General features: G+C 44.8%; 1 protein-coding gene across 4 annotated transcripts in view; it reads left to right on the top strand.

Moving 5' to 3' along the window:
• The first annotated feature begins 887 nt into the window (after positions 1-887).
• The window catches only part of LOC6492956 (protein bric-a-brac 1), a 58,996-nt gene continuing 47,331 nt past the window's right edge, over positions 888-12,552 (top strand). For 2 of the 4 annotated variants that reach the window (XM_014908671.3, XM_032454285.2), the window contains exon 1: positions 889-3,021. In XM_014908671.3, the coding sequence (XP_014764157.1) occupies positions 1,492-3,021 (1,530 nt within the window). In that variant the 5' untranslated portion in view covers positions 889-1,491. Of the gene's footprint in view, positions 3,022-12,552 lie in introns of all 4 variants that reach the window. The other 2 variants (XM_032454286.2, XM_001956699.4) reach the window with 2 other exon arrangements.

Raw genomic sequence — 12,552 nt, 5'->3', positions numbered from 1 at the left:
AAAAATATTAGAGGCCTAAACTCGCTCTTCGCCGCACTTGCCGGCTGTCAGAGGCGCAGTCGGCGGCGCTTCTGCATTTTCGGCCAACTTCCGTTTCCTCACACGCACACTATCGCGCGCAAACAGCGACGCACATGGCGTATGAGGGATATGAGGCACATGGGGCATCGTGGGGCATCGAGGCGCCGTGGCACCCAACTTGCAACTTGCAGCGACGCACAGCAACGCAACGCAACGCCACGCATCCCGTGTATCCTTGTATCCTTGTATTGGTGCAGCGCCAAAAATTTTTGGGGGTTGCAACGAGCAAAGAGGCCGAGAACGAGAACGAGTACGAGTCAGAAGCTTCGGCGATTTTGGCAATCGGCGGAGGAGAGCGGCACGGCAGTGGGTGGTAGGTGGTGGGTGGTGGGGCATGGCGATTTAGCCGAGTAAAGGAATGTGTGGTACCGTTAGCCGGCGTTTTTTGGCGCCTACTCTCTGCCTCGGTCGCAGGACTCTGCCTCTGCCTCGGTCTCGGCCTCAGTCTCGGTCGCTGTCTCTTTCTCTGCCGGGTACCGGGTGGCAGTGCCGTTGCCGCTTTTCCTTCACTGCTGCTTCTGCTTCTGCTTTTGAATTTGCTTCTGCTTCTGCTTCTGCTTTCGAAATGCAGCGACGCCGGCAGCGGAGAAACTCGCATTCGCATTCGCATTCGCCGTCAACGTCACCGTCACCGTCACCGTCGCAATCGCAATCGCAACAGTTCGCGAACTATTCGCAACTTCGTCGCGAACTCAGTCGCAGCCTGAGGAGAGCAACAACTACAATAACTACACAACCAGCCCAAGCACACAGCATAGCAGCACACAGCAGCAGCAACAGCAACAGCAACAGCAACAGCAGCAACAGCAACATCACGGGAGCAACATGAACCGACCTCCGAGTTTTCCGCCCAACGCCATCGTCGTGGCCATCGTCGTCGTCGTGTGTTAAGTTTGTTTTGAGTTTTTCCGTATCAAAATGTGCAAAACGATTTCAGTCTAATTCAGACGCTCGTGCTGAGAAGACTTTTGGCCCTGTTTGTTGGCCATAATAGCCAAATACACACAGAACACGGAACACGGAACACAGTACTCGACCAGAACGGAACACGACCCATAACGAAGCCACCCAGAACGAGGCTGACACTGAAACTGAAACCGAAACTCTACTAACTGGACTTAACGGGAAAAGAATAACGGTTACGAGGCGGGCTAATTGCCAAATGGCCACGTAGTGCGCGTAACGTAACGTATACGTAATTTACACACACTTGCCAACACACGCACACCCATACACACTCACACTCACATGTACATGCCCACTCTCAGTTGAGCGCCGTAACTGTAATTGTCGCGTTTCTGGATTCCTGGCGCTATGTAACTACGAGGCGCGTATTACGAGTCGATTACGTTTCGATTGGCGATTAACGATCGATAACTTTTTGTGTCGATCGAACAAAAAAAAAACAAAATGGCGACGGCGCAATCGGAAACGGAAGCGGGCATGCCGGCCGAGCAGCAGGCCCATGTGACGCAGAGGCAGCGGAAAGGCGGCACGGGATCGGGAGCAGGATCACCGAAGAGTAATCGGAGCTCTCCCAGCCAGGAGGAGAAGCAGGCCAAGAGCGAAGATCGCAACTCCCCAGCCGGCCCCGGGTCCGGTGGTGGTGTAAAGGACGAGGACAAGGACAACCCGGGGGCAAGCGGTGTCGGAGGATCCTCGCCCGTCAGCTCGCCCCAGGGCAGGAGCTCCTCGGTGGCCTCGCCCAGCTCCACCTCGCAGCAGTTCTGCCTGCGATGGAACAACTACCAGACCAACCTGACCACCATCTTCGATCAGCTGCTCCAGAACGAGTGTTTCGTGGACGTAACCCTGGCCTGCGACGGCCGCTCCATGAAGGCCCACAAGATGGTCCTGTCGGCTTGCTCTCCATACTTCCAGACCCTGCTGGCGGAGACCCCCTGCCAGCATCCCATCGTGATCATGCGGGACGTCAACTGGTCGGATCTGAAGGCCATTGTGGAGTTCATGTACCGCGGCGAGATCAACGTCAGCCAGGACCAGATTGGTCCGCTGCTCCGGATCGCGGAGATGCTGAAAGTGCGCGGCCTGGCGGATGTCACCAACATGGAGGCGGCCACAGCAGCTGCCGCAGCGGCCTCCGAGAGCCGGATTCCCTCCCCGAAGGAGGGAACATCCGCATCCAGGACTGAGACGGAGCGGGAGGCCGAGGAGCTGCTGGCCTTCATGCAGCCGGAGAAGAAGCTGCGCACCGACTGGGATCCCGCCGAGCTGAGACTGTCGCCGCTGGAGCGGCAGCAAGGCCGGAACGTAAGAAAGAGGCGGTGGCCCTCGGCGGACACGATCTTCAATCCCCCCGCACCACCCAGTCCGCTGAGCAGCTTGATCGCCGCCGAGAGACTGGAGCTGGAGCAGAAGGAGCGGGAGAGACAGCGGGACTGCTCCCTGATGACGCCGCCGCCCAAGCCGCCGATGAGCGGTGCTGCGGTGGGAGTGGGAGCTGCCGGAGCAGCCAGGCGCCTCGAGACGGCCATCCATGGCCTGGAGATGCCCTCGCCGTCAGCCACCCCAGGACCTCTGTCCCGATCCTCGCGCACCCACTCCCAGAGTCCCCAGCAGCAGCCGGGCGCCAGTCAGCACCCGCTGCCTCTGCCCCTCCATCCCCACCATCATGCATCACCTGCCCCCCACCCCGCCCAGGCAGCCGCGGCCGCCCACCATCCGCCATCGCCCGCTGCAGACTCGCGGTTCCCCCTCGGACCCGCCGCCGCCATGGCCGCTGCCATGGAGCTGAGTGGCCTGGGACCAGGACCGCCCGCCGAGCCACGCCTTCCGCCCCCACCGTCGCACCACCATGGCGGGGGCGGTGGAGGAAGCGGAGTAGGAGGCGGAGGATCAGGTGCCGGAGGAGGATCCTCTCTAGCCGATGACCTGGAGATCAAGCCGGGAATCGCCGAAATGATTCGAGAGGAAGAAAGGGTAAGTCAAAGTTTTACAATTTTTTAAATTTAAAAACAAGAATATTTTTCTCTGTGTCATATTTAAAATTATAAATATCCTCCAAAAAAAGGATATTATTTGGAGACTACACTCTCTTAAATTTCAAACAAAAAGAAGAGAGAGATCGGTGCGGCGAATTACGATCGTTAATGAGTACTCTTCTGCAGCAGCTGCGCTGCGACCGCGCTGCAACTGTGCTGCCCCCAAGCCCCAACATTGCTCTCTTTCGATGGCTCTCCGATCGTTTCCCCCGGTTTGTTTTGATTCACGATTCGCGCGATCTTTCCTTTCAGCAATCTTCGGCTGAAGAATTCTGCCGGCGGCATTTCGCCTCGTGCTGTGACGTCACCCGCAGCAACAGCATTGGAGCCCGCGGAATGCGGAGCTCCAATAGCAAACCACCACCCCCTCCTCCGGGTATCCTCGTCCACAAGTGATTGACAGCATTCACGTGCTCCACGTCGCTTATTGTTCGCTCCCCGGCACTGCTCTCCCTTCCTATATCTTTCTCGCTCTCTGTTGGGGCTGCTTGCCTTGCCCCCTCGCGGAGATCTGCTCCACATTTTGGGATTCGAGTGGTCAGAGACTGCCCCCCTTCTACCCCCTTCCCGTCTCCGATTCCGATTCCAATTCCGATTCTTGGGGAGCAGTCACTGGAACAGTTTGGTGACTGAGAAGTGATTGAAATTCCTGTGGCCTGCGGTCCGATTTCGATCTGTGGCGCATTTTGTGACTTGTTGTGGTTCCCTAAGTGCGCTTCAATTAGGGCAACTGCCAAAGGTATCTGCGCGGTGGTTCTGGCGGTGATCATAAGATATTTATGTATCTTTCAGATAAAACGGGATCTGGCAATAAAAAAGATATCTTTCATTTGGATTCTCAGCGATTTTATTTTTTTTTATCTAATTTTTAAATAGATATCTTTAAGTTTTAGAAGAGGAGGTTCAAAAATTAGAATCCAAAAAGAAATGGTTTTTGAAACAGATTATTAATAAAATAAACAACTGCTTAATATTTTTCTTAAAATATATATACTCAATTTTTAATTGTCATTAAATTCTTATTCAAAAAATGACGCTTTATGTTTAAAATACAACTTTATTTATTATATATTAGAGTAATATTGAAACAATTAAGTGTTTAATCTTGAAATATAAGAAAATTTAATACTAAATAAGAAAGAGATAATTTTGTTTAAGCAAAATTATATTTAGAGTTGTATTTGTATCTAAATAAAATTTCAAAAAAGTGTTTTTTAATATTCCAATCCCTATTGTTCTCCATCAAGCCTAGTTATCAAATATTCTCCCAGTGTAGTGACTCCTTTCTGGGTTGAAATTCGCGACCGGTTCGGCTCAAGAGTCTGCATTAGCACCGTGCTCACCGCAGAATTCGCACTTTAATAAAAATTTGTATTTATTTATCTAATAGACGTCGACACAGACGCTCGTTCACTCAAGACCCAGAGATCTCGCCTCGAGGAGTTCCATTCACCATGTCCATGTCCACGACCATATCCCGATCCCCGATCCAGGTCCGAGACATCAATCGGAATGCATATATTTGTTTGTCTGGGAGGCAGAAGAAATCTTCTGAAAGCTCCATCTTCGGTGTGTATTTCTCTCTGATTCTTTGCCATGTTCCGTGTTTATTGTCGCTTTCGAGTGCATTAATCAAATAGCTATATAGCTATAGTCAGATGAGTGAGGAGGGGTCTGCATTAGCGTGCTCATATGTTCAATTTTTGAAGCCGTTTGTTTTCCTCATTTCATATTTCCAGCACCTCCAGCACCTCCAGCCTCCACCTCAGTATGGCAGCTTGCTTTGCGTTTGCTCGTTAGCGTCTCTTTTCAATAAATATTTTGTTTTTATGCTTTTTTAAATATTTTCCCAACTGACCGTTTGCTTTGCTTTTTATGTGCTTAGAAATTCTTTGGAAAATGCATATACCAACGTGTGTGCATCTGCATTTGAATCCGCTGCTGCAACCTCTGCCGCCTCTGCCTCTGCCTCTGCGGCATCTGTATCTGCATCTTTGTTTGTTTGCCTTGGTATTAGTGTTGCCGGTCGTGTTTATGCTTTCCTGCTGTTTGCCTTTCCGATTGTTCTTCCCCCCACCCTATATCCCCATATCTCTCCCCAACAACGTTTATTCACACATTTCATTTATTATTAAAAATTGATGCATTTTTCGTTGCTTCGCGGCGATCGCATCAAGGCATCAGCATCAGCAGCAGCATCAGCATCAAGCATCAAGGCAAATGCCATCCATATATAAAAATCAAATATTGACAGCCCCCAACCCGGCACTCCGCCAGGATGCCAAGCCTGATCCGGTGCAGCTTCTTTAATATTTATAATTCTTCCCATTTATTTTATATGTTTGTGTGAATGCATCTTTCGGTTCCTTGATTTTATTTTCCATTCTTTATATACATTTATATTTTTTTCTTCCCGGCCCATAAGCAGATAAAGCCGATAAGTGTCAGAGTCTTTGGGAAACGGGGGTCTCTCGGTTCTGGCCCTTGGTTTCTGGTCTGGAGCCTCGCTTTCTGGTGATTAATTGCACTTTTATTTGTCTGAGTTTGCCTTTGTTAAAAATCATTTTTTCTCCTTTACGCATTTTATTTTTCTTTATTTTTTTTTTCATATTTTATTGCCAACGCATTTAGATGTGAGTTTTTTTTTATTGTGTGAGTGTGCATCATTAGAGGTTGTATATTATTATTGGTTTCCACTCTGTGGTTGCTCGATCAGTTCACTGAACTTTTTGCAGAGCGTGGGTGCAGAGGAAGTTTTTATTGAGAATAATGAGCCGATTAAAACGCATCAGAGGGGGAAATAAATGATTCAAAAATGTTTGATCCACAAAGAATGCTATGAGAAAGTTATGACTTTGGAAGATAAATGAGGAGTAATGGGATGGAAACTATTGTCTTGCTCAAAAAAGTTGGGATTTGTTGAAGATCTATGGAGATCTAAGTATAAGGAAGGTATTTGTTGTATTTCTTAAAATATAATTATAATTATGAGATAGTTATAACTTTAGAAGATAAATTAGTAAAATAAGGAGGATGATACTATTACATCTCCCTAGAGTGTTAGAATCTTTAGAAAATATGTGAATATCTATCAAGAACTTGTTTTCTATCCCAAGAAAGTTAGGATCTATTAACAATCTTTGAAGATCTATGTTACAAAATGTATTTACATTTACCATTAATTGTGAAAAAATTATATCTACTGAAGAAGAGTCTTAACTTCCTATCCTTTCTCAAAAAATGGAGGATGATACTATTACCTCTCCCTAGAAAGTTAAGATTCTTTCAAAATCCATAAAGATCTAAGTATCAAAATACATTCACATTAATTTTTAATTATAAGAAAAATTATATCTTCAGAAAAAGAGTCCCAACTTCCCTTCCTTTCTCTAAAAATAAAGGATGAAACTCTTATATCCCTCATTAAAGAAATTTAAGATCTCTTGAATAAATTAAAAATAATAATATTCCATATTTTTAAAATAAAAGAAAATATTTTCTTACTTCATCACATATAATTTCAATTAAAGAATAATATTTTCAATCAATTTGAAGCTGCCTGGGGGAATCAATTAAGAATAACAGCAACTGCTGATTGATCGAGACAATCAATATTTGTATTCAATCCCAGATCCCGCACACTTTTCCCTTTCCGGGAAGCAATCCCTTTCGATTTCGGTCTCCTTGCCACTTTCCCACTCAATTAGTTTTCGGATGAGGGCCAAACCGCAGGGTGGGTGAGGGTCGGTAGAAAGGGAATCTCTCAGAATCTCACAGAATCTCACACTCATGATTAGCGTGTGTCGCTTACCTTTTTTCGAGAGCCACAAAAAACTGCAACAACCGAAAAAAAGAAAACGCTGCAGACAAATTACCGCATCTCAATGGCGCAGGGTAGGAAAAAAATAACCAGGAGACAATGGGCAGAGGCAGGGGCAGGAGGAGCACAGCTAAACGTGCCACATTCAAACTACTTCAACCAAAAGGCTAAAAAAAAAGGGAAAGATACAAGAGCGAGGAAACGAGAGACGAGGAGCTAAATGTGTGGATGCAACTCAAAAAAAGGAATCTCTCGCAGCTCGAACACTGCATTTGATGGCGCGTATCTTTGTATCTGCATCCGTGTGGCTCCGGGATGCGCCTGTGTAGCGAAGTGGAGCGAAGGAAGCCAACAAGCCACTTAACCCAATCGACAAAAGTCATTACACTCGTCACTCTCAGACACAGACCTCAAGACCCCCAGACTCAACTTAAGAAATGCCCTGTGACGCTTCCGTTATGCGCGACTGCGACTGCGACTGCCGACAGCGACTGCAGTATCTGAAAGATCTCGGATTGCAGCAGGGGGTTGAATGAAATAAAATAATATAAATAATACAATTTATTAGGTGACTCAGCATGATGTGCCTTTTTACACGCATTTGTAAAGATGCATTAGCCGACCCACACAGCTACATCTGTTGCATCCACAAGATAGGCATCCACAATACGGACATTCCGCATTCTAGAACGAAGATTTTATATTTTTTCTTTTGTATACAACATCTTCGAAGAAAGTAAATAAATAAAATAAAAATGAAGAAATATATTTTCAGAACAGACAAACAAACCCCAAAGCCAAAGAACACAAAAGGAAAATAAAAAGAATCCCCAACAGCGTAGCGTTTAAAAATAAAAGCAAAAATAAATTGTATAATCCGCTTTGATGTATCGCCTTCTGTTTTATATTATTCAGTCATATTTTATATATGCGCACCGATCCATACCGATCTATACAGATCCACATATGGTAGAATATACAAAGCGACCCATTCGAGTACTCCGCCAAGTAGTTTTTACAGCGCAAATCTTAAATCTTAAACATAAAGATGCAAAACAGGCACAGCTACAGATACTTGTACTTATATCCGCGGATCGGTCGATTTAGTTTAAATGCATGGCATAAACATTTAATTAAAAACAAAAAGCCATAACAGCCTTTTTAATGTTTATATTTTCAAATACTTGGCGGAAAATTTTCATTTTTATTGCTAAGCCAAATAAATCGTATACGATGTGGAAATGGAAAATGGAAAATGGGGAATGGAAATGGAAATGGTATTGCGGCAACAGCTGCACAAGTAATTCGTTGATTAATCTATAAAAATAAATTTGTATCTATGCACTGTGTATAGTAGAGTATCTGAGTATCTGAATCTGTGTATCTGTGTGTGCCCATTACTGTGTGTAATTTGCTGGCGGCGGGCCTCCTTCGGCATTTTCTAATCGGATTTAGTTGGCCCCGGCTTCATTTATTTTATTTATTTTTATGCTTGTAATGCGGCATAAATAATTTATGCTGATAAATAACCCGAAACCGAAAGGCCCCCCCTCTGAGCCACCGATGCGATGCGATGCGATGCGAGGCGATCCCAAGGCATCAACATAAAGCAAAACATAACACACCGACCGACCATCCGACCGACCGACCGACGGACTGAAAAGGCAGGAAACGAGAAATAGTAGGTATAGGTATAGGGAGGCCTGGGACAAGAAGGGTTTTCAATCTCATGTATCCTTCTAAAAATATTTATTTATTTATTTTTCAACTCAAACTCAAACACACACACATTTATTTATAGATATATATATACACTCTTTACAAACAGAGAAAGAGGCCTGCCCACATTTATTTGTAACCCTGTATAAATTTATTATATTGCATTAGTTGTAAGTCAGGCCCAGACTCCGGCCCCGAAACCGCCAAGAGAACTTGTGGCCTGCTGAGTAGTGTCTTGCCTTTTCTGGCTTTGAAGTGCGTGGGGGGGAAAATGGTTAAGGAGCAGGAGCAGGAGGGCCGGGAGTAGGGCCAGGGCCAGGTCCAGGAGCAAGGGCTTAAGGTGCGTGAAAAAAAAAGGAAACTTATTATAAATTACCGTATAAAATATAACAAAGTCGCTGGAAGGGAGCGGCAGATACATTCTTGATGGAGTTTGGTGGAGAAGGCGCGCCCAGGATTAAGGAAAGGAATGAAGCTGTTACACTGAAAATATATTCTAGAAGTTATAAAGAAGAAATAGAAAATTAATGAATTATTAAGAAAAAAGTTCAGGAGATGATAGTATCTTTTCTTCTTGTAAAAAATAAGCAGTTGAGATCAAGAATTTCCTCTCTCACTATCCCACTAGCCCACTAACTTTTTCTCCCAGTGCAAAATAATTGTGAATCATCGACAAGGACCAGAATCAGAAAAGAGAGTGGAGTGCAAGGATGAGGTGTAAGTGCATGAATGATGGAGGAGACCTTCTCGAATTAGCGAGAACGGGAGATCGCCTCTAATTGATGTGGGGCATGCCACTCCGCCACACTCTGCCACTCTTGCCACTCTGCCAATTGTGCTTATAAGCCGTAATGGAAATGCAGGCTCTCAATCAATTATTGATGAGCTCGGATTAGATCCTGCCATGGTGTGAATACCTTAATCCTCCACTGACTAGTCGTTTATGCATTTTAAATAAAAAGAAACTAGCTAGGGGGGAAAGAAATTAAGGCCTCACCCAGCTGACAAAAAGTACAAAGAACAGTCTCCAGAAGGCGGGGAAGAATCGTCGAAGAACCTCCGTTGCCTGGAGGACGAGGTGGCCAGGCCCCGGCTTGTGGCGGTGCAACAAACTAAAGACAAATATTTACAATGAGCGGCCGATTAATCAAACGCACAGCCGAGCGGCCGACACAATACGAAAAAGTATTAAATAAATAAATAAATGGCAGAGCTGCAGTCCCGCAGACAACAACAAAGATCAGCTTCATCAGCAGTTGCCGTTGCTGTTGCCGTCGCTGACGTCGAAGAAAGGCGAAGCATCATCATGTGTATCTGAAAGATACAAGTTTGTCTTGGCTTTTGTCTTTGTGCATCGAGGAGTGACTCCACTCCACTCCGCTCCGCCTGCGAGCTCCTCCCTCCCAAGTCATCCCCCTGCTTCTCATGCAATTTATATCGAACGAAAATAAATTAATTAAAAATGCAGTCAAGCGGGCAGATACATTTTTTCAATTTAATTTTTGTTCATATTTCTTTTTTTTTCGCTTTTTTTGTGTTTTGTAATTTATGAAAAGACGACAGACAGAGTCAACGGCAGAGGCAGTAGTAATTTTTATAATTGCATTTATTTATTTACAACAATAATGAGCGGTATGTATTTTATTCGCTGACTGGACTTTTTATTTATAGAGCAAGCACGTGATTGCCATCAGAAATCGATCGAATGTCCGAATTCGAACCGTCATTGCATCGATAAGATAGCCACGATAAGAATTGGGTAACCCGGGCCTGAAAGACTGGTCAAGTGATTGTTTAAAGTGCCACCTGAGTCGGGGGTGGAGTTTCTCACCCAAACTCAGGTGTTGGAATTAGCGATTAGCCCACTTAAAACAGTTAAAGATACTCTGCCGCGGATACCGAGATACTGAGATACTCAGATACTTGAATACTTGCGGTCGGTGTTGGCGTTGCCGCGGCCGTCATCGTCATGCCCGTGTCATCGTCAGCCTCAACAGCTGTTGTCGACGCGTCGCACCTCGCTTTTGGCTATTGTATCTGCCTTGCTTTGTATCTGTATCTGTATCTGTATCTGTATCTGTATATCGGTGTATCTGCGGGTGAATGGGTGTCGGTGTGTGCGTGTGTTTGCCAGTGTTCGGGGTGCTTGCGGCGGGCCATAACCTGCCACAACACGAAAGCTCACACATAGCCGCAAAAGAAGCAGCGGAAGGTCACAAATCATGAACCGAAAACCCAATACACTTTCTATATTCCTCTCTTCATAAAACAATACGAATTAAAGCAATGATATAGCATAAATTGTGACTTTATTTTGTCATTTAATGACAAAGTCAAAAAAAATAAAATGACAAACTAATCTGCACTTATCGCCGGGGGTTTCAAGACTGACCAATAAATTATTCCGCCCAAGTGTCATATCAGCATTTAATTGATACGAAAGAAAATTACATTAATAAAACTATATTGGAGCCATTATGTTTTCTAGAGATTAGTTTTTGGGTCAGAAATGTCACGAAATGTAGTTCTTATCAGCTTTTTGGGTTTACAACTCTTTATGGTTTTTAATATTTTATTTTTTTAATATTCCCCCCAAAGTATTTGAAATAGTTTATGGACTTGGGGGATCAATGGAAATCCACCGAAAACGAGGAAATCAGAATTCGCCGCGACGTCGACTTTGACTTTGATGCGTTGGCCGCACGCTTCGTTCGCGGTGTTCACACAAAACGTGCGGACAGACGGACAGCGGCGGACAGGCGGACAGCGGCGGACGGACAGCGGTAGATGCGATTCATTCGCACGCTCTACTAACACCAGCGGGGGGGCTGGGAAAACATAGAAGTGGGGGGGCGGCTGGCAGTGGAGGTGCTATGGGGGCTGCGTGTTTAGAGTAAATCGCTCGCTACGTCGCTTTCATTCAATTAGATACATTTGTATCTTATGACATGTATTTTCACACCTTTCTGCGCTTTCTTTAATTATTGTTGTATCTGCAGCTGCTGTGACAAGCCCGCTGAGCTGTGCTGTATCTATACATCTGTGAGATACTCTCTTACTCACACTTTATGCCTCTGCCTGCATTGTGCAATAAAAATAAATACGTTTTGGATTTTTATAACATTTAACAATGTTCACAGAGCATTTTGTGTTTTTGTTATTTATGAGTGCGAAGAAGAAGAAGAGAAAGAGGAGGCTAAGATACCCCCACCCCCCGCCGTCTTTGGGCACCGTCTTTTGTGTGTGCGTGTCTACCTACGTTTAAATTTTTTATGAGTTCGTAATAAAGTTTCAACATTTTTCATCATTAAAATAAAATATAAAGCCGAAATTATATTTTATCGTCTTTGCATCATTCTTTTTCCTTAAATACATGGACACACACACAGACGCACACACACATACAGATAAAGTAGAGCTGGCGGTATCCACACTCGGAGATACAAAGATACAGATACAAAGTTGAAGTTATGTGTAGCAGCGTCGCCGTCGCGGCCATAATAATGAATATATATGGAGAAAGACAAGAAACCGCACTTTAAATGAAGACGGGGCTGCAGCAGCTCCACCACCACCAACAACAAATACATATAATAAATAAAATAACAAAAAAATGTGAATAAAATAATAAAAAAAAAGGCTGAGAGACAGAAGAGGCAGAGGAGCCCCAGACTCAAGTCGTTGAAAAGAAATATTCTTTAATTTAGACCGCGCCCCTGTCCGTAAAGTAAAGTGACTTGAGAGGAAGAAAAAAAAAAGGGAAATAAAAATAAAACGAAAAAACGTAATATAAAATAAATATTTCAAGAAACTCGACTTGGTTACTGCTTGGATGTTGTATCTTATATTATTGTTGTTATTGTAGTTGGTGTTGCTGATGTGCCTGCCACTGCTGCGGCTGCTGTTGCTGTTGCTGTTGCTGTTGCGGTT

This window comes from Drosophila ananassae, chromosome 2R, assembly GCF_017639315.1.
Source record: "Drosophila ananassae strain 14024-0371.13 chromosome 2R, ASM1763931v2, whole genome shotgun sequence".
NCBI classification, from domain to species: domain Eukaryota; kingdom Metazoa; phylum Arthropoda; class Insecta; order Diptera; family Drosophilidae; genus Drosophila; species Drosophila ananassae.
Note: the sequence above shows the minus strand (reverse complement) of the source record. Positions and strands in the feature narration are given on the sequence as shown.